This window comes from Vombatus ursinus, unplaced genomic scaffold (assembly GCF_900497805.2).
Source record: "Vombatus ursinus unplaced genomic scaffold, bare-nosed wombat genome assembly UNPS02014801.1, whole genome shotgun sequence".
Classification (NCBI taxonomy): domain Eukaryota; kingdom Metazoa; phylum Chordata; class Mammalia; order Diprotodontia; family Vombatidae; genus Vombatus; species Vombatus ursinus.
This window is the reverse complement of record NW_020954579.1, coordinates 4,692,859-4,719,146: the sequence shown is the minus strand read 5'-3', so window position 1 is coordinate 4,719,146 and position 26,288 is coordinate 4,692,859. Positions and strand designations below refer to the sequence as shown.

The 26,288-nt window shown below is 43.5% G+C and overlaps 1 protein-coding gene across 1 annotated transcript in view; it reads left to right on the top strand.

Annotated features, from left to right (window-relative positions):
* The window catches only part of TTLL6 (tubulin tyrosine ligase like 6), a 61,925-nt gene that overhangs the window by 12,151 nt on the left and 23,486 nt on the right, over nucleotides 1-26,288 (top strand). The window contains 9 exon segments of the mRNA XM_027872958.1: nucleotides 2,976-3,074; nucleotides 5,328-5,775; nucleotides 14,783-14,862; nucleotides 16,357-16,552; nucleotides 17,643-17,683; nucleotides 19,255-19,373; nucleotides 19,544-19,674; nucleotides 20,623-20,779; nucleotides 25,446-25,531. Coding sequence (XP_027728759.1) covers nucleotides 2,976-3,074; nucleotides 5,328-5,775; nucleotides 14,783-14,862; nucleotides 16,357-16,552; nucleotides 17,643-17,683; nucleotides 19,255-19,373; nucleotides 19,544-19,674; nucleotides 20,623-20,779; nucleotides 25,446-25,531 — 1,357 coding nt within the window.

The following is a 26,288-nucleotide window of genomic DNA, read 5'->3' as shown; positions in this document are numbered from 1 at the left end:
CCTCAAAGCAGCCATCTTCTCCTCCCAGAAGCTCTGTATACTGCAGTAGTTGGAGGAGGGCTGTTCCAGTAGTGCAACCAGAATTAAATGAGGCACCCAGAAGATAGCTTACTGCTATAAAGTTCATCTTTCAAATCTCTATTTGGCCACCTATACCCAGTATAAAAAAACACAAAACAGAAAAGGCAGCCGGAAGATTAAATTCCCAGCTTAGGTTCACCTGTATGAACCCCTGCTCTAGCAGCCACATGTAAGCAGTCACCATTTCTGTTAAGGTAGGGGAGGCCCCCATTGCTCTCACTGTAAGTCAGAGAGACAGAGACAAAGGCACAGAGAGAGACAGAGACAGAGAGAGAGGGAGACACACACAGACACACAGAGAGAGAGACAGAGTGAGAGAGAGTTAAAGTTCTAAGCCAATTCTTTTGAAGTGAGAGTAGAATCTGTCTCTCCTTTTAAACTGAGGCAATCTGCTACTGTCATCATGATTGGGGGACAAGAGGAGGTTTAAGGTGTAGGGGTGAGATGGAAACAAAGCATTTGCTACATCATCCTAAAGCCCCAAGTCCTTCAGTACCCAGGTCCACATGTGGCCCAAAGTCTCACATATGGGGAAGGTAGAGAGGGCGTTCTGTTTACCTCCACTATGCTGGAATTCTTTGCCCATTCATGCTGCAGGTCCAAAGAATTGAGCATATTGCAAGGTCACCCTCCTGGTTAACTGACTTCTCATATTTTAAACCTTCTTCATTTTAGTGAGCACAGGGAAAGATATAGATTCCAATGGGCACCAGCAAGGCTCAGAGGATCCAAAATACTTGTTTTATATATGTGAGTTGATTTTAAATATGTTAAAAGTCAATTTTAGCCCTTCAAGTGTTCATTCATTTGAAAGTAGATTTTTTTCAAATTTCTAAGATTCCACAATTTAAAAATTTTTTTTTAATTAATTTATTTTGATTGATCAACAATCACTTCCATAAGCTTTTGAGTTTTAAGTTTTTCTCCCTCTCCTTCCCCACCTCCCTCCCCAATCTGATATAGGATATACATATACATTCCTATTAAACATATTTTCACATTGGTGATGTTGTAAGTAAGAATTAGAAACAATAGGAGAAACCACCAGAAAGAGGAAACAAAACACAATAGAAGAAAAAAATAGCAAATAGTATGCTTCGACCTGCATTCAAACTATAGTTCTTTCTTTGAATGTGGATAGTATTTTCCATCATGAGACTTTTGGAGATGTCTTAGATCCTTGCATTGCTGAGAAGAGCTAAGTCTATCAAAATTTGTCATCGCATAATGTGGCTGTTACTGTGTACAATGTTCTCCTGGTTCTGCTCACTTCACTCAGCATTAGACCATTCAACTCTTTCCAGGTTTTTCTGAAGTCTGCTTGCTCATCATTTCTTATAGCACAATAGTATTCCATTACATTCATAGACCATAATTTGTTCAGCCATTCCCCAAGTGATGGGCATCATCTCAATTTCCAGTTCTTTGCCACCACAAAAAGAGCTGCTATAAATATTTTTGTACATGTGGGTCCTTTTCCCATTTGTATGATCTCTTGGGGATACAGCCCTAGAAGTGTTATTGCCGGGTCAAAGGGAGATTCCACAAATCTTTAGAGACAGCTGGGAGGCTCCATGGATATAGCATTGGGCCCGGAGTCAGGAAGCCCTGAGTTCAAATCCAGCCTCAGACACTTACTAGATGTTTGACCTTGCACAAGTCACTTAATCTCAGTTAGCCTTTCAGTTTCCCCACTTGTAAAATGGAGATAATAATAGCACCTACCTCCCAGGACTGTTGTGAGGGATAAAAGAAGAGAATATTTGCAAAGTGCCATATAAATGCTAGCTGTTATAAATGGTATTCCTCCAACAACCCTGTGAGTTCTGGGTCCTAGGTCCATGAACAGATGAATATGATGCGTTGTAGTCTCCATGGGAAAGCCTGGTCAAACAAGTATTACAAATATAGTATATTATAACAATATAATCATAAACAATATAATAAGTATTGCTTTATTATTGATGATTTCCCATGGAAATAAAACTGTTCCAGCATCCAGGACCTTTCTCTTACTGGGTCTTAGCTTTTTAGGTCTAGTTTAGACAAAAAGCCATGGTCCAGCCCTGCTACTGACTAGTGGACATTATTGGGGGTGTTGGTGGTGAAGTGAAATCCTCACAGTTCTTTAACCTCTCACCCCAACTGTACGAAGTCCTCCCTCCCCCACCATCATTTGACCATTTGGCTTTTTCTTTTTTTTAAAGCAAAAATCACAGATGCTTCTGAAGGTTTCCTATTCTTCCCCTGGTGGGGAGGGAGTATCTGATTCAATCATATACTCTTTGCTTTCATTAACTAGGGCTGGTTTTTCAGCTTTCCCTTTCTTTATTCCTGATGGGCATCCCTGGTGCCAGACCTAGCCTGGGATATTAGCTCAGTTTCAGCCAGCCCGTCCATAAATAACTAGTTGTCAGGGATTTTAATGGAAACCCTCTTTAAGCTGTAAATCTTGGCCTCTCAGTCCTATACCCCCTACCTTCATTTCCATCACAATATCACTCTAGTGGGAGCAAAGACTGAAGCAGCAGATTGGTAGGACACTGGGGAGGGAGGTGAAATAAAGATGCAGAAGGTTGGGAGGGGGTAGACCCTAGAACAATTGGTCTTTCTGAAGCATCTGCTGGGTGACCAGTTGATAGTGGTCGCCTGGGTCCCTTCTGTATCTCTTCTCCCCATCTCCCTCCCCTTTCTGGGATGGGAAGGTGGTGGTGGGGGTGGTAAGGGTAGTTCAGCCCATAGCCTGAGGCAGAGAGGGGGAGAAGGGCTTCTGGGTGAGTGACAGATGTGCAGCTGGTTCTACTTTGGGCCCTCTGTTCATCCTATAGTAAATTTCAAAGGCATGTGGCAAAGGGCTTTCATGTCTGTGGGGAAAACTGTGTCCTTGTCTCTAGCACCTGGGTCTTTAGTAGATGAGGCTCCTGGTCCTGGAGATGGTGATGGTGACGATGATGGGGTGGGAGATACCTCCTGTACCCCAAGAGGCTGTTCCTGTGAGGGTGCTGTGTTTTACTTCTTAATCTATCAGTCAAGGCATTTTCAATTCATCTGTTCAAAGACCACCTCCTCTAGGAAGTCTTCCTTCAGAAGCAGTCCATTCCAACACTGACCCTTCTTCCAAGTTCTAACACAAACCTCCAGTTGCCTAAGGGATATTTCCATCTGGATATTTCACTGGCCCCTCAAACCTAACAGTTGCCCCCAAACCAAGTTCATTATTCATTCCAGTTCTATTCAATAAGCATTTGGTAAAGTGCCCATTATGTATACAGCACTGTGCTAGGTAACACAGATTGTAAAAACAAAAATGAAACAGTCAAGAATCTGAAATTCTCCTGGATTATCCTTATCTGTGATCTTCTATTTTGGTCAGTGGCTTCACCATTTAGTGTGTCATATTTGAAAACTTATTCACAAGTTCTCAGCCTTGGGTTGGTGAAATGGTTTTAAAAACATGTTGATAACTGTATTCCAATATATGATAGATATCCTTTGTACTCCTATGCATTTTATTTTGTGCATTTAAAGACATTGTTTGGAGAAGAGGTCCCAAGAGGTTCTCCACAAAAAAAGTTTAAGAACCTCGGTCCTGTGTTTAACTTAAGCTCTTTCATCTCCTCCCACATCCAATTAGTTCTCTGAGCCCTCGAAGTTTTAGCTATACCAGTCTTTCAAATGCAAGCTTGCCTCTTTTTATCACCACCCTCCCTCACACCTTCGGGCCCTGATTACTTCTTACTAGATTATCTTGTCTGGATGTAATCGTTTCTAAACTTGTCTTTTCACCTTTCCTCTTTCGCCCTCCAATTCATTCTTCCCAGCACTGACAGATTAATCTTCCTTGTGCATCACTTTTATTACATAGTCTCTCTGTTCAAAACTTCTCTTTAATGTCTATGACAAAAAAAGCAGGACTGTTCTGTTTGGCCTAGGAGGGTAGAAATAGAGAACACCCAATGGATGGAAATTACAGGGAGGCACATTTTTTTTTTTTGGTTTAACGTTTCCTCATAATTAGAATTAGTCTAACATCTAGTTCCCTAATATACCGACAACTCTAGGAGGGTAAGACTGTGTCTGTTCAGTCTTGTCTGACTCCATTACCCCATTTTTCTTTTTTTTTTTTTTTTGCAAAGATACTGGAGTGGTTTGCCATTTTCTAAAGATGAGGAACTGAGGCAAATAAGGTTAACTTGCCCAGGGTTCCAGGGCTAGTAAGTGTCTGAGGCCGGTTTTGAATTCGCCAACAGGAATCTTCCTGACTTTAGGCCCGGCACTCTATCCACTAGGGCTGGGCGCCCCATGATCTAAACTTCTAATTTTCCCAAACACCTAGGCAATAAATATAAACGCATAGCAATTTGTTAATACCATATGGCTTGGTGGAAGAGCATTAAACTTGGCGTCAGAACCCTGAATTAGAGTCCTTTCCTGGCTCTTATGGGGGGGTGTGGGGTGTGGGGTGTGTGTGTGTGTGTGTGTGTGTGTGTGTGTGCGCCCGCGCGCACAGTTTCCTCATCTGAAGAAGGAAATGGTGAAAATCGAGTGTGTCTGAAGGACAGTTATTTAACCTTGTAGTAAGTTATGAGGAAGGTGATTTGTAAAACTTAAGCCACTAACTTTGCGATAGATAGATGGATAACAGTGATGGATGGATGGAGGGATGGATAGGGAGACGGATAGATGAAGGATAGGGAGGGAGAGGAAGAAGAGGAGGAGAAAGGAGAATGAGGGAAGGGGGAGAGACAGAGATAGACAGAGACAGACACACAGACAAAGACAAGAGAGAGGCACAGAGACATAGAGAGAGACAGAGACATTTGGTAAGGCCTGCTATGTGCCAGGTACCATGCTAAGTGTTAGGATTACAAATACAACGACAGTCCCTGTCCTCAAAGAGCTTACATTCTACAGAGGACGACAACAAATAAAGCGGAACGCATGATTGGAGGATGTTTGTTGAAAAATGATTGGTGTCCAAAACAAGTATAATAATAATAAAGAAACGTAAAGCGTTTGATGCATGACCTATGACCATTTGTCTTCCTCCGCTGCCTGGGGTAAGCCAAGCCCCATTTTGTGTTGGCCCATCTAATGGGAGGGTCAAGCTTAACCACATCACAATGTTCGGAAGTCACGCCCCCCAGAAAAAGAAGCGTGCATTCGAGGCTGGAAACTCATTCACCCTGCAAAAGCAGAGGGTGGTAGAGCTGAATATTCCGACCCAGCACGCTGATTGGCTGAAGGCCAAGCCCTGGCCCGGACCCGCCTCCCCTACTCCCGCTACCTTAGCCGGCCTTGCGCTTGCGCACCTGGATTCTTCGCTGCCCAGAGATGCGAATGGAGCTGGGATTCAGTCTCCCTTCGTTGCTCGCGCTGGTTCTCGAGGATTCTGCGTCCTGGCGTCTCCCGGGACAACCCTCGGTCTCTTCCCAGTGGGAGGAAGAGGGCGGTTAATTTATTGGGAAGGGCTGTCAGGAAAAAGGGCCAATCTAGAGCCCGAGATCTGGCTCATGCAAAAGCCATGCTCCGACCCACCCGAAGTTGCGCCGACAGCAGAGTGGGTTTGGGGCTGGCTATGGGGCGCAGCGACACCCTGCAGCCTATGGAGTGGGGGAGGGAGGCAGCGTCCACTTTGGCCGAGAGCGATACGGACAGCGGAATGGGGGCGAGCAAAGGCATGAAGAGCCGTGGGTAAGAGTGCCCGCCGCCCACCCTTGTCTGCCCCGGATGTCCCCGCTGCAGGCCACCGTGCCCCCATCCCACCACGTCCTGATTCTGCGCCCTCCAAGCTCCGTTCCAGCCCCCAAAACTCATGCAGCCAGGCCCCTTGCATACCTCACCCCTCACCGTAAACGTACCCCCAAACTCACCAGTCTCTGTCCTGATTCCTTCCACCAACTTCACTCCTGGTACCCCTACTCTGCTCTCCATTTCTGTAGACCCTTTAAATACGTGTCTGGCTCTCTTCCTCCCCACATCCCCTTTCTTGACCCAGCTCCCACCCCTTTCTCTGAGCCTCAGTTTCCTCATCTGTAAAATGAGGAAGGCTCTTTCAGCCCTAGAGCTATAACTATGAACCCCTTACTCTGGGTTACTCTCCAGTTTCCTTCCAAGACTTCCCAAATCCTTTCATTCTACCGCAGAATAGGGCTTCTGGTGCTCTTCGTTTCTCAAGAGTATGAGTCAAAGTCTCCAATGTCCACGGACCCCTTTGCACCAAATACCTACACTCCATTTCCTTGGAGGACCTTTCAAAGAAGGGGACCTTTCGGCATTCCTCAATACTCCCTTATCTCCTCCCTGGCTGGCTTTCCGGTCCCTCACCATGGAGCAAAATCCTTAGAGCTATGATGAAAGCTCTACCAGAGATTTGAACCTTGGAAACAGTGGCAAATCCCATTTGTTGGATAATACAATTTAGGCCTTATTGAGAGCAAAGTTGGGCACATAGAATCACAAAACTAAAAGGGACCTTGGAAATTATGTTGTCTAATGAAGTAAACTAAGGCTGGGAGAGGTTAAATGAGATATCCCAATATCTTATTGTTGGCCAAGCTAGTATTAAATGTCAATCAACAAGCCAGTTTGTTAAGTTGATACTGATTGCCAAGCACTGTATTAGGCACTGGATATGGAAAGACAAAAATGAAACAGTCCTTGCCCCTAAGGACCTTCCATTCCATGGGGGAGACAAGTACATATATATATAAAATAAATATGAGATAATTTATTGGGGGTATCAGAAGAGGCTTCACGGAAAATAAAATGGTGGCACTTAGAACCCTGATTCCCAGTCCAGTGCTCCATTACACAATCCCAGCTAAGCAGTTACATTTTTTTGCCTTACCTGAAGAATTCTCTGATATATCCATCCAGCAGGATAAAAAGATGGGCTCTGAGCCACCCAGCAGTATTATTATTGCTCTTGGTGGGTGGCAGTATTATTAATAAGCACTTTATATTGGCAAAGCACTTACGCAATTACTTAATCCTCCCCATGTTGCTGGTTTCCAATTTTACAGAGAATTGTTGCAGACCTCCTGCTGAATTAGTGGAAGGGCCAGAAATAGAACCCAACCAGTTACAAACTCCCAGGTCTGAGGTTCATCTCTGTCTCCTGGCATTTGTTGGGCCTCTGTTGCGTCTCGTGTATTGCAACTGCTTTGAAAAAAACTTAAAGCAAATTCCAGCTGTGACCTCATCAGTCTTTTTGATAACCCTGTAATAGGAGACAGATTAAGGTTGAAGTTTTTGTAGTCGCTCTGCTCAGACTTTGTTTTTAAGGAAAAAAACTGGCATAGAAAAGACAGTTATTTAGTGCTTGTTGCACAGTGAGCCAAAGGCCAAACTTGAAATTAAATTCTGATTTCACAGGCCCCCATCTGCTTTCCAGTAAGGCTTTTTTTTTTTTTCAGGGGCAGCTAGGTGGCACAGTAAAAAGAGCACTGGGGCCTTGAGTCAGGAAGGCTCATCTTTGTGAGTTCAAATCTGGCCTCAGACACTTACTAGCTGTATGACCCTGGGCAAGTCACTTACACCTCTTTACCTAAATGTCCTCATCTGTAAAAATAAGCTGGAAAAGGAAATGGCAAACCACTCCAGTCTCTTTGCCAAGAATGCACCAAATGGGGTCACAAAGAGTTGGACATGACTGAACAACAACAAAGGCCTTGAGTTGGACAGTACTGAACAGCAAAGGCCTTTTTTCAGCCTTAGACATTACACGTTAGTGCCCTCTAATAACTCCACAGTAGCTAACCTCATCTTCTTGCTGTTGTGCATACAAGACCTTCAGTTCCTGCTTACAACTGCTTGGAATACACAGCCTCCTTACATCCACCTCTGGGAGTCTCTGGTTTCTTTCTGAATTCAGCTCAAATGCCACCTTCTGCATGAGGCCCTTCTGGTCCCCCAGCTAATGCTCCCTCCCCAGCTGCTCCCTCTCCCTCCCCCAGGTTAACTTGCGTCTGCTTTATCTAAATAGAGCAGGTTGTCCCCCTCCTTAGAATGTAATCTCTTTGAGGGCAGGGACTTGTAATGTCTTTGTAATCCCTATTGCCTAGCACAGTGCTTGGCATGTATTGTAATAGGTTAATAAATGCTTCTTGGTATATTGATTTCCAAAGTATATGTTGTTGGAGGAAATGGTGTCAGAGTGACCTCCCATGTTAAGAGGCTTTGAGGGGGAGAGGGAAGAATTGGGAACAGGTACTAAAATGTGAGACACAAAGAACTGTCCAGTCTGAGCACATGAAAGAGAGAGAAAAACGACAGAGCAGACATAGGCAGTCCAATATTTGATTTATGCCTGCAGCCCTAGAGAACAAAAATGCCCGCTTTGGAAGTGAGAAGGAAGAGGAAACGGGGATTATAATAATAATAGCATTTATGTAGCATGCTAAGGTTGGCAAAGCATTGTAGAGAGACTGTCTCATTGGATCCTCACGACCAACCCTGTGAAGTAGGTGCTATTATCATCTGTATTTTACAGATGAGGAAACTGAGGCAGACAGAGCTGGTCACACAACTAGTATCTTGAAGTAGGATTTGAACCCAGATCTGCTTGACTCAACCATATTCATATGGCGGATGGCACAGTAAACTCTTTTTACAATGCTGTCCAGCTGCCTGATAAAGTTAATTGCCTAATTTATGCATTGTGACATTTAATCAGTTTTCTCCTGTAAACTGCCCTCTTAGAATCACCAAGAAATTGAAACTTTCTGTTTGTAGGACATCCATACTCATTTTGAAAGAGCTAAATATTTTCCACTTGGTTGGGCCTCCTCCTCCTCCCCAGCATGTATAGGGTGAGCAAAGATCGTAATAATCTGCCCTTCTTTGGATATGGAAATGAGCCTCAGTCAATGGGATTTGCTTTGGGGTTGTTCTTCAAGTGACAGTGAAGGATTTGTCCTGTTCTAGCCCCATGTCATCCACATCCCTCTGTAGGGGCATTTTCAAGAAAGCTGGTCAGGATTTTAGAGCTCCTTAGCACATGGCCAGAGGGGAGAGCAAAGCTTACGCTTTTAGGAAAAATAAGCCAGTGACTATAGTCTCATTATTAGCACCATGCTAAAATGAAGGAAATCATCTATCCTGGGTGAATGAGATTGACTGATCCCCATGTAAAGCTGAGCCAAACATTCTTTGAGTTACCAAAACAAGTTGAATATCTTTGTTTGACTGCTGTGGTTACCACTGGTGACACCCATCAGGCGTTGCTTTTCATATTCCATTAATCTTGCAACTAGTCTCCAGAGTGTGGCTGCATAGGTTTATGGGAATTCGAGTCCAAAGCTACAAGAGATAGGCTATCCCTTTGGACTACATTTCCCATAAGGCTATGCAGCTACTCGGGATCCTGGTTCTACTCTTAATAATGCTTCATATCCTTCACCTCCCAGGAAAGATAAAAGGATCCCAGAGTTGGAAAGGACCTCAGTGGTCACTGATGCGTGAATTCTTTGAAAGTTTTTCTAGATACACTCCTAAGAAAAACTCCAGTGTATGTTAATGTGATACTGTCATATGAAAAAAAAATATATCAGGCAAAGCTGACCCTAGGGCACTGAGCTTTGTGAATTCTTTCACTGGTGTGGGCTCCACGGAGCTGGAGGCTAGAAGTCACAGCTGGATTGGAACAAAGCAGGTGGTTCCAGGGAGAAGATCTAGGCAGAAATCCTGGCTCTTTTTTGCAAGGTTTCAGTTCCGATTATGATTCAGACACTTATTAGCTGTGTGACTCCGGGCAAGTCACTTTAACTGCTGTCTGCCTCAGTTTTCTGGTTTGTAAAATGAGGATAATAATAGTACCTTCCTCACCAGGTTGTAGTGAACTCAGGTGGGATAATATGTAGTGTTTTGCAAATAGGGATACATAAATGCTAGTCATTACTACCTTTGTGAACTTGAGAAAATAACTTCTCTCTGGGCCTCAGTTTCCTCTTCTGTGTAATGAGAGGTTGGGCTGAACGATCTCTTAGGGTCCCTTCTGGCTCCAAATCTTAGGATTACAAGGTCTAGTGTGCTTTGTGCTCCCATATTTCCTCACAGTGTGACATATATGCAATAGCTCCATTTAATGGTTTTTTTTTTAGGCTATACATATACATTCCTATTAAACATATTTTCACATTAGTGATGTTGTAAGGCATTTAATGTTAAAAAAAAAAAGCATCTTCCCCCTAGGGAGAGCCTCACTCCTCTTTCCCCACTTCCACAAGAGTGTTAATGTCATGTGGTGCAGTGTAATGATTACTGGATTTGGAGTAGGAAGCTCTGGGTTCAAATTATGGCTTTGCCACTCACTGTTTGCATGACCTTGGGAGGGTGTTTTTCCACCTCTCTGGGTCTCAGTTTCCTCATCTAAGAAATTAAGTGGTTAGTCTAGATATCCTTTAAGGCCTCTCCCAGTCCCTCAGGTCCTGTGATGTTGCAATGCTTTTTTTTAATTTTAAGGATTTAAAGTGCTCATAATAATCTGAGGAAATGAGATTGCTTCCACAAAGCACACAGGACAGCCACATTAACTGCTAGTCATATTTTCTACAAGTAATCAGCACATGATTCATTGTCGAAACATTTCGTTTTATAGCTGCCATGTGCAGGGTGTTTAGCTGTATGAAAAAATAAAACGTTACACAGTCTTTGGCCTCAAAGAGCTTCAAACCCAGCAGGGGGAAGGAAGAAATATATGTGCACAAGTAATTATAATATGCATTAGAATAAATCCATAGCAAAGACAAGATTTGGGGAGGATCCTTGATCCATAACTGAAAATGACCCTAGAGGCCATTTAGTCAAACTCTATCATTTTAGATATGAGGAAACTGAGGCCCCAGGAGATTAAAATGATTTACCTGTGGCCAGACAGGTAATGAGTGTCAGAGGCAGGATTTGAACCCAGTTATATGACTCTGTAGTCAATGTACCATATTGCTTGCCTGGGAACTTCTAGATGGGGGTATACATGGAGCAGATGGCACCTGATTCATGGAAGACAAGGAATTTACTAGGGGATGTGGAGGTTCTGGTTCAGGCTTGTGTGTTTATCCTTCATTCTCTCTCTCTTTTTTTTTTTTTTGGTGAGGAAATTGGGGTTAAGTGACTTGCCCAAGTGGCTGGTCTGAGACCAAATTTGAACTCAGGTCCTTCTGACTCCAAGGCCAGAGCTCTATCCACTGTGCCACCTAGCTACTCCCTTTGTCCTTTGTTCTCCAAGAGGACCATGACATCAGGGCTGTGATGACATGATTTGCAATTGACTTTGTTTTGAGTGAGGGAGGGCTGTGCAAGGTCACCAGCCTCACTTTCTCCTCCAGACCCATCTAGGTCCAGTGGCCAAATGCTCATCAGGACCACTGGAGATGCTCAGGATGCAGTGGGAGACCCTGGCCCTAAAAGCTAAGGTCTTTTCAGGTTCTCACTTTCAGTGAGGCAATGCCCATTCAATGAATAGCCCTCTTTAAGAAGTGAGTTATGGGATGACCCCTTTAATTTAAAAAAAAAAAGAAAAAACTCAAACTGGGAGGGGAAGACCCTTAGGTTGGTGGCCAAAAGAGAAACAGGTACTATTTACATTCACTGTGAGCCTGGAGGGCCCAAAAAATAGCCCTTAAGTGGTGCTTGGGCAGGGACTTTTTGTTGTCCTATCTATGAGGTTCGGGCACCTGTGCAGTGTATGCAAATGCATAGAGGTAGGAGAAGTCAGAATAAACTTCAGCCACCGAGAGTCTTTCACTTGGGTTGAATGAAAGTACTCAAAGCAAGCCAAGTGAGGTAAGTTGAGAATGGTGGGTAGGAGCCACATAATTGAGGACCTTGATCATCAGTTAGGCCAAGGAATTGCTTTTTCCCGTACTAAGACAATGGGCAGCCACTGAAGATTTTGGAGGAGAGTGAGTGATATAATCAAATCTATTCATTTATCTAATTCAATCCAACAAACATTTATTAAGTTCTAACCATAATGCTAGGCACTAGGGGTAGATACAAAGACAAAAATCAGTCTAGTCCTTTCATTGGGAGCCCCACAACATGTACACAGATAATATATATGAAGTTTACATATGCATACATGTATATATGCAAAACGTATTCGAAGTAATTTCAGTGAGGAGAGGAGCACCTACAACCCGGTGGGTGGGTGAGAATTGGGAAAGGCTCCTTGTTTTAAGTAGATGGCTCTTGAGCCGAACTTTGGAGGAAATTAGGGGAGGAGGGAGAGCATTTTGGCCTAGTGGGCAGTCCTAGAGACAGAATGTTGTGGTATGAGCAAGTAGGTTTGTTTGGCAATAGGGAACCATGGAAATGTTTTTTGAGTGGGGGTGAGGGTGGAGAATGACATGCTCAGACCTGCTGCTTTAAGAATATCAGTTTGGCAACAAAGTGTGGTTTGGGAATGGAGAAGAGAGACATCATGTAGGCTATTAAAATAGTTAACAAGACAAGTCTTCGTCTCCTCATGCTCCTTTACATATACCACCCCTGTCCCCAATCATATTGCCCTCTTGTGATGTCTCCTCTTCTTTTGCCCATCAGGGCTACTCTTTTGGACCAGGTTCTACCTGAATAAAAATGTATATGTCGGTGGTGGTGATGGGGGCATATAGTGGGATTTACTTAACTCCTTAGGAATGGTTCTGATGTTAATAGTAGTAGGGGAAGGGGGCAGTAAACACTTCTACCCTTCTGCCCTTATATTCCAATTTGTATTATGTTTACTGGTGGTACCTGTCTTTTCCCCAGTTGATTGAAAGCCTTATTTATCATTGCATTGCACCTAGTAGACTCTTTTTTTTTTTGGCAAGGCAATTGTGGTTAAGTGACTTGCCGAGGGTCACACAACTAGTAAGTGTCATGTGTCTGAGGTTGGATTTGAACTCAGGTCCTCCTGACTTCAAGGCCGGAGCTCTATCCATTTCGTCACCTAGCTGCCCCACCTGGTAGACTCTTAATAAGTGTTTGTCGAATGAATGAATATGGAGCAGGATAAGGCACTAGAGGCATCCTAACTTCAGGCAGGCAGGGAGGCTGTAGGTCAGAGTCCAAAGAGCATTGGATTGAGAGTCACACAATCCTCACTTGGATCTAGGCTCTGCCCCTTGTGATCTTGGACGGCTTCCCTACTCTTGGACCTATTTCCTCATCTATAAAATGGGAGGGTGGTGTGTACTAGCTGATTTCTGAGGTTACTCCCAGTTCTAAATCTGTGATTCGCTTGGGCAGGACCAGAGTAACTTGTTTTGTTAGATAAGAGGAGGTAGGAATGCATCTTTGTTCAGCCTCATTGGTGGCTTTGAATCCCAGCGTCTGGCGAGTAGTTGATGTTAAGTGAATTCTTGTTGAATTGAAAAGAGAAAAGAAAATTCTTTTTTAATCTCATTCAGAAGTTGTGCCAGCTAATCTCTTGAGATCCTTCTATAAGCCCAAGGTGGATTCTAGCAGCAGGTTTATCCAATAGTGCCATCAGTGAGACTGAATTCTCTGTGTGTCTATGGAAGCTAAAGAAAGGCCAGTGATACAGGCAAGAATGGGAGGGGAAAAAAATAAAACAGAAGGAAATGATAGAAGAGGATAGTAGAGAGATAGAAAGAGAAAAGAAGGTTACAGGTGATAGAAGCTTGACTTTTTTTTTTTCCTTTTCTTTTCTCTTGACACCTGTCCACTTGGGCAAGGACTAGCGAGGGAGAGGGAACAGAGCCCATCCCAAATTGAAGAGGCTGGAGTGAGGCTCAGTTTCCTTACCTCAGGTTAGCATTAACCTTTAGGTAAACAGAGCCTCTCCTCAGCTCAGTAAATACCAGCTCCTTGCACTGAGAGTGGAGCTCAAGGTATCTCTACGAGAGAGTAAAGCAAGGTAAAGATTTCTTATCCTTCACTTCTTTTTGAATGTGACTCAGAATTTACCTGGTCATAAAGAGGACCTGAGTACTGGCTATTGAACTAGATAGCCTGGTTTATCCATCTCTGTCACCACTAGTGTGGCTTGGGCAAATCATTTAAGCTCTCTGGGCCTCAGTTTCCATATCTGTGAAATGAGGGGATAGGAATAGGAGAATTTTCCACTTCTAAATCTGTGATCATGGGATCATATGGTCTTATGCCCTGTGGGGTTTAGCTTTCATCTGTTAGTTTATTGGCCCAAGTTGCTTTTCTGGTTGGAATAGATAAGACTGTCCAAGCTGTTTTTGGTGCAGGTAACAGCCCTCATCCACAACAGTTTTGTGTTCCAAGGGAAAATCCAATCTGGCTTCTTTCATTCCTACTTTCCATCATAAGGTTGTTATGAGAAAGCTATTAGACAAAGTGAGACTTCATGAGACCAGAGACTCTGTCTTATTTCAACTTTGTCTCCTTCGGGCACCTCCAGAATCAGTGTCCTGGACCTAGAGTCCACTGCCCTGGGTTCAAATCCTGGGTCTGCCATTTACTACCTGAGTGTCCTTGGCCAAATCATTTGACTTCCCTGGGCCTCAGTTTCTGTGTCTGTAAAAAAAGAGAGTTGGATTTGATGACCTCTAAGAGCCCTTCCAGCTCTAAATCTCTGATCTTGCATTTTGCTTGGCATGTAAGAGTAGTTAATAAATAAATGTTCATTGAATTAATTTATCAAGTAAGACAGACAATCTGTATGAAAATGGGTATAAAATGCTATACAAATGTAAGGGATTATTAATAAAATCTGCTAATGCAGCTATGTGAGCAGGGAAGGGAATATAAAAGGGGCCCCCATCATTGATTTGAGAGAGTCCATCCTGGAAGAAGAATAAAGGGGCTAAGTATACAGTGAAGTAAATGGGGTTAGGGGCCAGGGTATGCTGGGATGCTGAGAAGAGAGGTGGGGGAAGGATTAGATTGGATCTAGAGAGTTTGAGTAGAGAGGTAAGGAGAATGGTGAGGGATTGGTGAGGGAGCCTGGATTTTAAACCTGCCCCTGGGCTTAATAATGTAAGAAGCCTAGTGCAGGACCCAGAGAAGACAGAGGGTATAAGTATTGTTGAGTAAGTTACATGCTCTACTTGGGATGCATTTGAAGAACAGACACAGATCCTATCAAAAAACGCACATGTAATTGGGAACCCAAGGCAAATCAGCTTGGGAAAAACTGAAATACATAACTAATATTTTCTAAGTTGTCTGAGAGACGAAGGTTGGAGATTGTGTTGGCTCATTAGGGAATGGATGGGACTAGTCTAAGATTGCTCTTTGAATCAGGCTCAGAACTGGAATAAAAGTGGTGTGTATTGGGTTGGGGTGGAGGTGGGTGGGGGGAAGGTGAGATTCAGGTATTTGGTGGGAGTTTGTAGTTGTAGGACAATCTATCCAAAAACTTGGAAGCAGGGAGACCAAGGCCTGGTAGCAGGAAATTGTCAGAAAGTCAGTTTGATATAGCTGGGTGGAGCAGTGGATAGAGCACTGGCCTTGGAGTCAGGAGGACCTGAGTTCAAATGCGACCTCAGACATATAACACTCACTAGCCGTGTGACTCTGGGCAAGTCACTTAACCCCAATTGCCTCACCAAAAAGAAGATTCACTCACCACAAGGACTCTATAATTTAATATTTAATTTTTTCCCAATTACATGTAAAAACAATGTTAACATTCTTTTTTTTTTTTTTTTCAAATTTTGGGTTCTAAATTCTACCACAAGGACTCAAAAGCAGAGCTTAGGGAGACATGCCAGAAGTCTTAGAAGTGAATGGAGTAAGAATGAATATATAAGTTTATCATAGATCCTATTGGGGTAGGCTCCATGCCAGTAGGTAGTGTTAACTTTCAAGCCAGCACCTTACACACTCTCTTAGTGGTCTCTTTGGAGCTTTAAAAAGTTAACAGATTTCCTCGGAGCACCTAATTGTACCCTCTGGGAATAACTGCCTCACCCAGCACGGCACAGAGCTTGCCTCCTGAGTTGCAGTATCCAGCCTGGCACAGTCTCTGCCTAATAGGGAGAGCTTGTTTACCTAATGCCACCGTGCATCAGAAGGTTTCAGCCTACTCTGCAGGGTCACAGGAGAGAAGAGCCAGGCCTGGGGTTGGTTGGCTGACTCCTCTGGGTCATACAGCTAGCAGCGAAAGGAGGAGTCGGTCCCCATTTTGAGCCTGCACCCGCAAGAGTGGGCTGGAGATCTTCCAACATTAACCCCTTGCTCTGTTGTTGGGGATGCTCTTGGCATCTAAATGAACAAGGAAGGGGGTCCCTCTGGAGGTGGGTTCATGTAACTGCCCTCTGCTCTTCCAGTATCCCCACTCTTGTTCTTTTCCCAGAACTCCATCCCCAGAGATGCCGCAGTTCCTGGCCTTGGAAGAAGTGGAACTGGGAGAATCAGATGAGAGGGAGGACATCTCTGTAGAGGGAGAAGCAGGAAGGCATGTTACCCTGGCTTTTGTTGAGAAAGATCCTGGGGTATCGTTGCAGAAGTGTTCTTCTCAGCATCATAACAAGAAGAAGAAGAAAAGGAGGTTAGAAATGGAGGATGGAAAGTGGGAGCGGGGAGGGTAGACTGAGGAGACAAGAACTTCAGAAAAGTAGACGGGCCCCATGGAGCTAGGAGCCAGGGGAGAGCTGCCTGTTATAAAGAGGAAGGATGCAGAAAGAGAGGGGATTGATGGAAGACAACAAGTTTTATATAAAAGCCTCTCCATTATCTGCTTTAATGAAGCCGAGCAGTGGAGTCAAACTCAGCTAGAAACGGGGAGCCACTGGACTGGCTCCCTGTGGAGGCGATTGACATAGAAAACCACATATTAACATTATCTACGTTCTTTGGTATTTTTATTTATTTGCTAAATATTTCCCAATTAAATTTTAATCTGGCTCCTGCTATTCTCCAGGCAGTGTTTGATGCCTCTGGTGTAGATAATCTAAAAGGTAGCTAACCCTACAACCATTCTATTCAGTGTTAGAACATGGTTTTTTTTTTCTTTTGTAATTTCTTGCAAATAAATGTTGTCTATTGTCCTGGGAATTCCGACCATTTTGAACAGAATAACAAAGGTGTGCTCTGAAGATCTGAGTTACTGAATCTGACTCTAGCTCTCCTGTGCCTCCTCCTCCATTTGGCAACAGAGCTGTCCTTGGACTCTTTCTGACTCATCTCCTTCCTTTGGGGACATGGGGCAAAAAGGGAGGCAATTAATTATATTTTTAAAAAGATCTTTAATTCTAGCTCCTACCTTTCTTTTTTTTCCCCTACCTTTCTATAGATATAAGAGAAATAGCTTATTGGTAATACAGACAAGATTTGCCACAGGCATAATATAAATTTCCACCTAATAGATCATATACTTATGCCTTTATGGTACGTATTCTCATAACAGCCATGCTGCTGTTGCACCTGTGGAATATCCTGCAGTGGAAACTGGGGAAACTAGTTTAAATAAAGTAAGGGATCAAGTTGCCCTGAAAACTCAGATTTTAAGGACCCCCTCCCTCCCAGCAACGGATGGAATATTTTCTGATATTGCTCACTGATTTGTGGGTCTTGCCATCCCATGGTCCTTTTCGGTTTCCCTGTCTCTGTCTTGCTGCTTTCTTTTTTCTCTTTTTCAGATGATTGGTGATCAATCTATCCAGTTGCCGATATGATAGTGGTGAGCATTTTGTGTTTGGGGAACCAAGTTTGGTTGGTGAGCCACTGAATTCCTTGAAAGGGCAAGATTGCATTTTTATTCATCCTAAAGGATACAGGGAAGTAATTCCAAATCCTGTATTTCCCTTCTCATTCAATTTCAGTCAGTCGTGTCTAACTCTTTGTGACCCCATATGGGGTTTTCTTGGCATCGACACTGGAGTGATTTTCCATTTCCTTCTCCAGTTCACTTTACGTATGAGAAAATTGAGGCAAAAGGTTAAATGACTTGTCCACCCTGCTAGTGAGCGTCTGAAGCCAGATTTGAACACTGTATCCACTGCGCCACCTAGCTGCCTCCCTTCTCATCGTCTGAGCTAAATATCCAAGGGACTGGAAATCTGGTCTCCCAAAATGACTGGTTTCCAACAAGAGAGGCCAAGAATACACACCTTCCCCATACTTTATACCTCCAGCTGACATGTCAGCTGTGACAGCAGCTTTGAGGCACATGTGGTGTGAGGTCATGACCACGAAGGTTAAAGGGGAGGCATCTTTCACCCTTGCATGTCCCATTCAACAGTTTTTTCCCTTTGCCTTTTTATAATACTGTCTGTAGATTAGTAGCAAGCACAGCTAATCTGAAAACAGTGGACATTCTGAAAATTAACGATATTCTGTAATAAAGTATATGGTAATCTTTTTTTCCCCAGACATTTTCCCATCCTAATTAAGTTTTGCTCAGGCTTAGGATCATAAATCTCAATCCAGAAGGGACTTAGAGATGATCTAGTCCAATCCCTTTCATTTTACAGGGGAGGAAACTAAGGTCCAAAGATGTTAAATGATTTGCCCAGAGTCATGTGGATACTTTGTGGCAGAGTCAGGATTAGAACCCAGGTTCTCTTGATACCAAATCCAAGGTTCATTCCATTGTACCACAATTAATTTGTGTTCTCTGAGTGTTCAGTAAACAGATAACGTTTAGAAACTGTTCAGTTTGTTCTCTGTAGCAAAGATAAGCCATGAATTTAGGGCAAGGTTTGCCACAGATAAGCCACACATGCTGTTTTCTTCAATATTTTTTACCCATCCCATTTGCCATCAGTAGTAGTGCCAGTCTCAGGCAAGGGGAAAGAGGGTGGCTGTAAGAAATAGAGAGCAGAAGGGGCAATTAGGTGGTGCAGTGGGTAGAACACTGGCCCTGGAGTCAAGAGGAGCTGAGTTAAAATTTGGCCTCGGACATTAGCTGTGTGATCCTGGACAAGTCACTTAATCCCCATCGCCTCAGGAGAAAAAAAAAAGAAAGAAAGAAATTTTGGGGGCACCTAGGTGGCACAGTGAATAGAACTCTGGCCTTGAAGTCAAGAGGACCTGAGTTCAAATTCAGCCTCAGACACTTAACACTTACTAGCTGTGTGACCCTGGGCAAGTCACTTAACCCTGATCACCTTACCAAAAAGCTAAAAAAAAAAAAAAAAAAGAAAAGAAAGAACTTTTGCAGGCAGTGCCCAGCTTGCCTGACACCAGCGAGGTCTTCTCCTATTCTGCTTCATGGTCTGATGCACTCTCATTTCTGTATCTGTGATGCAGTTCGTCGGGCAGCCAGACTTTATGGCTTGCGTGAGGGAGGAGACCATGATGACTGGACCCTTTACTGGACAGACTTCTCAGTTTCCCTAGATCGAGTAATGGAAATGAAGAATTACCAGGTACTGGAGCCCGAATCAGCCCCCACCGTAGGGGAAACATTTGCTCCGGGGAGCAGGGGACATCTGGCCCTGAGCCCAAGCACTGTGAGAACTGGTTCCTTGCGTGTGGGGGTTTTCATTTCCTCCTCGGAGTTGAGGTTGGAGCTCATGCCTTCTAGCTTTCTTTGCAGAAGATCAACCACTTCCCTGGAATGAGTGAAATCTGCCGAAAAGACCTGCTGGCCAGGAATATGAGTCGTATGATAAAGCTTTTCCCTAAAGAATTCCATTTTTTCCCTAAAACGTGGTGTCTTCCTGCAGAGTAAGTGTCTCTTTGTGCTTCCTCTCCTACTTTAGTCTTCCCAACTTTCTCTTTCATCAGTCAGTCAGTGTTAGTAAGAAGCATCAGCGAGCACTTATTAAGGCATGATGCACTCTGCTAGGCTATGGAGACACAAAGACAAAAAGGAACCATTCCCTGCCGTCAAAGGGCTAATATTCCAATGGTGGACACAACTTGCAAGTATATGGCTACACACAAAACCCATGCAAAACAGAGACAAGGTAATGTTGGCGGGGGAGGCACCAGCAACTGGAGGGACTAGGAAAGGCCTCCTGAAGGCTGAGTCTTGAAGGAAACCCAGGATTCCAAGAGGCAGAGGCAAGGAGACAGACAGTACAGAGGTAGAGACCGGAGATGGAATATTGTGTGTGAGGAACAACTAGAAAGCCTGTTTAGTTCGAGTTGTGGTTGAGTTGTTTCAGTCGTGTCCAACTCTTCGTGACCCAATTTGGGGTTTTCTTGGCAAAAATACTGGAATGGTTTGCCATGTCCTTTTCCAGCTCATTTTACAGATGAGGAAACTGAGGCCAACAGGGTTAAGTGACTTGCCCAGGGCCACACAGCTAGTAATTGTTTGAGGCCAGATTTGAAGATGAGTCTTCCTGACTCAAGGCCTGGCACGCTATCCACTGTGACACCTAGCTGCCCAGTAAGTGCTTAACAAAAGCCAGCTATTATTAGCTCTAAACCTAGGAACCTTTCCTGCTTGCTTAATTTATAACAGATCTCAGGCATTTTGCAAACCTTTAAGTGCTATATAAATGTTAGTGATCATTTTATTATTGTTATTATTATTATCTTATCAAAGCAATTGCCTTCCACAGTTTTAATCTATTTTATTTTTAATAAAGAGTTAGCCTTAGTTTGAGCTGAATCATCAGCTAATATACTTATTATTTCCTATTTCCTCTCTACTCACACTGGTAGTTGGGGTGATTTGCAGAACTATAGCAGGTCAAAAAAATTTAAGACATTTATCTGTAAGCCGGACTCTGGCTGCCAAGGGAGAGGTATATTTGTCACGCGGTCTGTGAAAGATATCAAGCCAGGAGAAGATATGATCTGCCAGCTCTATATTTCAAAGGTAATTTTTTTTAAAAACTGTGGTTATTTGTAATTGTTGTGTCCTTATTGTTCGGATTTCCACTGTGCGGTACATCGAAGAAGACCGAGACCCTGCTTTAGGGGCATCCATCGGTTCAGTGAACCGAGGATGCCCACATGTGCCTGAGTCAGAGCTTGGAATCTCCCTTATATACATGACACTCACTGTCAGACTGAGGTGTCTCACACTGACAAACTGGGGCAAAAGAGACAGTTCATAGGATCAAGAATTTAGAGTTGAGAGGGACCTTGGACACCTTTGACTCCAACCCTCTGATTTTACCACCTAGGAAACGGAGGCCCAAAAAGGTTAAGTATTTTACCCAGGGCCACAGAAATTAGTAAACATCTTAGCAGGATTAACTCCAGTCTTAGTCATTAGCCACTGTATGACCTAGTGACAGAATGTCTTTTCTTTTCTTTTCTTTTCAGTAATTCTCTTTTCTCATGTCAGGCTGAGGATGAGAATCCCATTGAAGAATAACTAGTTCCCCAATTCATAGATCTGAGAGTGGCATAAAATCACATAGGAGTGGGAGAATTGTATTTCTCTTAGTAGGAATGGCCAATGGACATTTTTTTTTCTTTTTTAAAAAGGAAATCATTGATACATTTTGTTTTGACACATCAGACATTGCCCAGCATTCACCTAAACTCACCCCCTTACAAAGTATGTTATCCAAAGAGCAGTTTATCAATTGTTAACAGAATGGATAAATTCAGTCATTTTCAGTCATGCCAGATTTTTTGTGACCCCATTTGGAGTTTTCTTGGCAGAGATACTGATGTGGTTTACCATTTCTTTCTCCAGCTCACTTTTTACAGATGACTGAACTGAGGCAAACAGGGTGAAGTGACTTGCCCAGGGTCACACAGCTACTAAGTGTCTAAGGTCACCCCTGAACTCAGGTCCTCCTGATTCCAGGCCCAGTGTTCTGTGCACTGTAGTGCCACCTACCGGCCTCTCTGGGCATTGGATTATGGTAGCCTAGTTTAGAGCTGGGAGGGGCCTTAGAGGCCATGTTGTACCACCCCATAATTTTACAGATGGGGATATTGAGGCTCACAGATGCAAAGTAAATCTGCCCAAGGTCAGATTGTGAGCAAATGCCAGATCTGGGATTCAAGTCAAGTCGTCAGGATACAAGGGGAACTGTGAGGACCATAGCCTTTAATTTTGTTTGTTTCCTTCCTTCAGACTAACGTTGACCATTGTACTTCTCCAGAGCTGTGTTGACTCTCCACATTGATCTTATTTACATTGTTGTAGCCATTGTGTATATTATTCTTTCATCTCTGTTGTCTTCACTTTATACAAAGTTTTCATCTCACGTTTCATGGATTTTTTTTCATGTTTGTCATTTTTATAGTGCAGTAATATATTCCGTTATATTATCATAATCTGTTAATTCCCGGTCATGAGATATCATAGATTTATAGCTCAAAGGGACCCGAGAGGCCAATTAGTCCAATTCTCCCATTCTACAGATGAGGAGACTGAGGCTGAGAGAGGTTAAGTGATTTAAAAAAAATTTTTTTTGAAGTTAAGTGATTTGTCCAGGGTCACACAGTGGTCAGGCATCGGAGGGAAGATTTGAACTCAGGTCTGCTTCGGGGCATATAATCTGTTTCTAGCTTTTTATCTCCAGATAATGCTGCCGTGAACGTTTTTATCTTCAAACATTTTACTGGGACATAATCCTACCAGTAGAATCCCTTGGTCAAAGAATTAGACAGTTTTTCTTTCCTTCACGTCTTTTTACGGTACATTCCAGAGGGAAATAGTGCTGAAGAGTGATGGCAGCTTGCATTTGTACACAGATATTTTCCCCCAATGGTCTCCTCTGCTCATCATAGTCTCAAACATCTTTGTGAGAGGGGTAGGCACACCATTTTACAGACAGATACCCTGACAAACATTGAGCTTAGGTGCCTTGTCCAGATTCACCCAAGAAGTTGGGAGCAAAGCTTTGGTCATCTGACAACCACCAGCCCTGGCCCATCTCCAAGAATGGGCCTGAGAGGAAGGCAGTGGTGAAGATCAGTTTCTCCCAGGTCACCTGTCTGGTTTCTGTTTCCTTCTCTCCTTCAGCCTTTTATTATTGATGGCTTCAAGTTTGACCTTCGCATTTATGTGTTAGTGACCTCCTGCGATCCTCTCAGGATCTTTGTCTACAAGGAGGGTCTAGCTCGGTTTGCCACCACCTCTTATTCTAACCCTTCTTCAGATAACTTGGTGAGTAAGGGCACTGCATCCTGTCCAACTGTTCATTTCAGGTGTAAGCTCAAATACAGGGCGGAGGAGGTCGACACATTGAAAGATGACCCAATTCAAACCTGTCTTTCCCTACCTGGTGTGTTAATTTAGTGCGGTCTGCTAAAGGTTCCCATGTACAGCCCCGGGGAGAGTCCACCCCTGGATTCAGTCAGAGGGCTGCACTTGAGGACCTTTGAGGCCATGGGTTCCCCACCCCTGGTCCGTCCCATACAGCCTTTAGGTGGAGGCCGTCCTGGAGGCAAGGGGGTGCACTAGGCCTTCCCTTCCACTGCCCATCCCTCTTCATTGCAGTAGGATATAAAGCTGCTTCATTTCTTTTTTATTTTTTTAAACCAAACTCCAAGCTTTTAATTTCCTTTGATTTTCTTAATTTCTCCAACTAAATATATAAGTGTATTCCCCCTTCCTTTGTATCTCTCTTTAATCACCAAGAGCTAAAAGAAAAAGTGAAATAAAACTGTCATCCAGGGATCATAGATTTAGAGTTGGGAGGGACCTTAGAGCACCTCCAATCCCCTCAAGTTTACAGGTGAGGAAACTGAGGCCTAGAGAGGTTAAGGGACTTGTTCAGGGTCCCACAACTACCAAGTGTCTGAGGTGGTCAGGATTTGAACTTGGGTCTTCTTGACTCCAGGTCCAGTGCCCTAACCATTATACAACACTACCCTATGCTGCCACACTGTCGCTCTCTTCCCTTTCATCACCAAATGAGTGCAGAGAGTTACCAGCACTGCTTGATTACATTTCTTTACCCTGTAATCTGGCTTCTGACCCCCACCATCAACCAAAACTGCCGCTCCAAAGTTACCAGTGATCTCTTCACTGTCGAATCACAGCCTTTTTTCTCAGTCCTCATCCTTCCTGATGTCTCTGCGTCATTTGACACTGTTGATCACGTCTTTCCTCCTCCTTTCTCTCTCCTGTGTTTTCTTGCACCCATCTGACCACTCCTTCTCAACCTCCTGTGCTCAATCAGCATCCCCCTGTGTCTAAGTGTATTCTGATGCTGTCCTAAGCCCTTTTCTCTCTTCTCCCTTCCCCTCCCCTCTCCTCTCTTCCCTAGGATCTCCAACATCTATATATAAAGCCCTGACCTCTCTCCCAAGCTTCAGTCCTATGTCACCAACTGCCTCCTGGCTACTCCATAACCGTTTTAAATGCCTTATGTCTAAGGAACTCATTATTTCCCCCCCTAAACCCACTCCTCTTCCTAACTTTCCTAGGTCTATTAAAGGTAGCACAATTCTTCCAGATACTCAGATCTGAGACCTTGGAGCTGTCTTTCACTTGTCACTCTCACCTCCAGTCAGTTGCCAAGTCTTCCTAATTCTACTATACATCTCCACACACATAGTTACCACTCTAAATCAGGGCCTCAGCACCTCTCCCCTGCAGTATTTCAATACTTTTATTAAAAAAAAAGATATCTTTTGTTTTTTTACATCATCAAAATATTCCCCAATTTCTCTCCCCACCTAGAGAGCCATCCCGCTCAGGGTCACACAGCTAGCTACTAAGTGTCTGAGGCCAGATTTGAACTCAGGTCCTCCTGACTGCAAGGTTGGTGTTCTATCCACTGCACTACCTAGCTGGCCCGAAAATATATATTTTAAAGAAAGAAGGGGGGGTGGAATCAACAAAACTGATTAATGCATTGAAAAAGTCTGAAAATATGTGCAATGGACCATGCCATTGGGCCTTTCATCCTTTGCAATAATAACCTATTGGATCTCCCTCTCTCTAGATCTCTTCTCCAATTCATGCTCCACATAGTAAATTGATGTTTTTAGGACCCAGTGATAACCATGCCATTTAGTATATTTCAGGGTCCTGTTTCCTCTCGTATAAAATTCAGCTTCCTCTGTTGGCCATCCGAGCCTTTTACAGTCTGAAGGTGACCTCTATTTCAAGATGAATTTTACGCTGTCGTTCCTCCTATAGTCTCCATTCCACCTCCTGTCTCCATCCTTTTGTACAACCTGTCCCACGTGCCCTCCATGCACTCTTTTATGTGCTTCTTTCTGCCTGTTGGCATTCCCAGCTGCCTTCAGGAGCAGCTCAAATGCCCTTTCCTACTTGAGGCCCTTTCTGACCCTTCTGATCTTTCTCCCCACCTCCTCCCAAATTTGTATTTCCTTTGAATATGTATTTTATATTTTTTAAACTTCCTCCCTACCTCCTATAGAATGTAAGCTTATCAAAGGTAGAAACTGCTTCAGTTTTTGTATCCTGTACCCCCAGAGCCCAATATCTGGCACACAGCAAGGGCTATATATATGACAATCAGTAATAATAAAAATGATTACTAAATGGGATTGAAGTATATTGAATTTTCCTTTCTGACTTCTTGAACTCATTGTCTTTCTAGGATGATATATGCATGCACCTGACTAACTATTCTATCAATAAACACAGTTCTAACTTTGTACGAGATGGAAACTCTGGCAGCAAAAGGTAAGCTAAATATTTCGTTTTCTACTGTATCTCCTTGCCAGAAGCTGGCTGCTCCTTGTGATTCTGTACAGATTCTGCCTAGGCCCAAAGGTGTTCCCAACCTCTGGGTCACACAGGCCCAGGAAATATTTCTTTTTGCCCTCCAGACGTGGAGCAGTGTCTTCTGTGCCTGTAGGCTGTTAATCATTGAAAGGAGGCCAGATCATAAATCCTGGGAGGCTGGGAGAGGGAGAGATAAACAATGAACTGGTCTGCTAGCAGCATATAAAAAGTATGCTTGTTACAACTGGCTCTTCTTCCTTCCTTCCTTCCTTCGCTCCCTTCTTTCTTTCCATCTTCCTTCTCTTTCTTTCTTCCTTCCGTCTTTTTTTCCTTCCTTCCCCTCTTCCTTTGTATTCCTTTCTTCTTTTTTTTCCAAATCAACAAATACTCATTGATTGCTTGGTAATTCAAAGCACCCTACAAGGTGCTTTTTCCTTGGTTTGTGATTTTATGTGGCACAGCTAAGCCAGTGACCCTCCACTGATAGGTCATGATGCCCTCTTACATAATGGTGCCCTGGTATGTCTCAATCCCATGGCCAACTTACTTCTGAGAGTCTACAAAGAAAAGGGAGATGAGACAATTGCAGGAATGGATCCAAACCTTGACAGTCATTTTCTGACTGTGTTCTAGGAAGAGGGAGCAGAGAATTCTAAGCTGACCAGGCAGAGGGCTTAATGCATAGTAATCTAGTTTCTTTTCTTTTGTTTTTTTT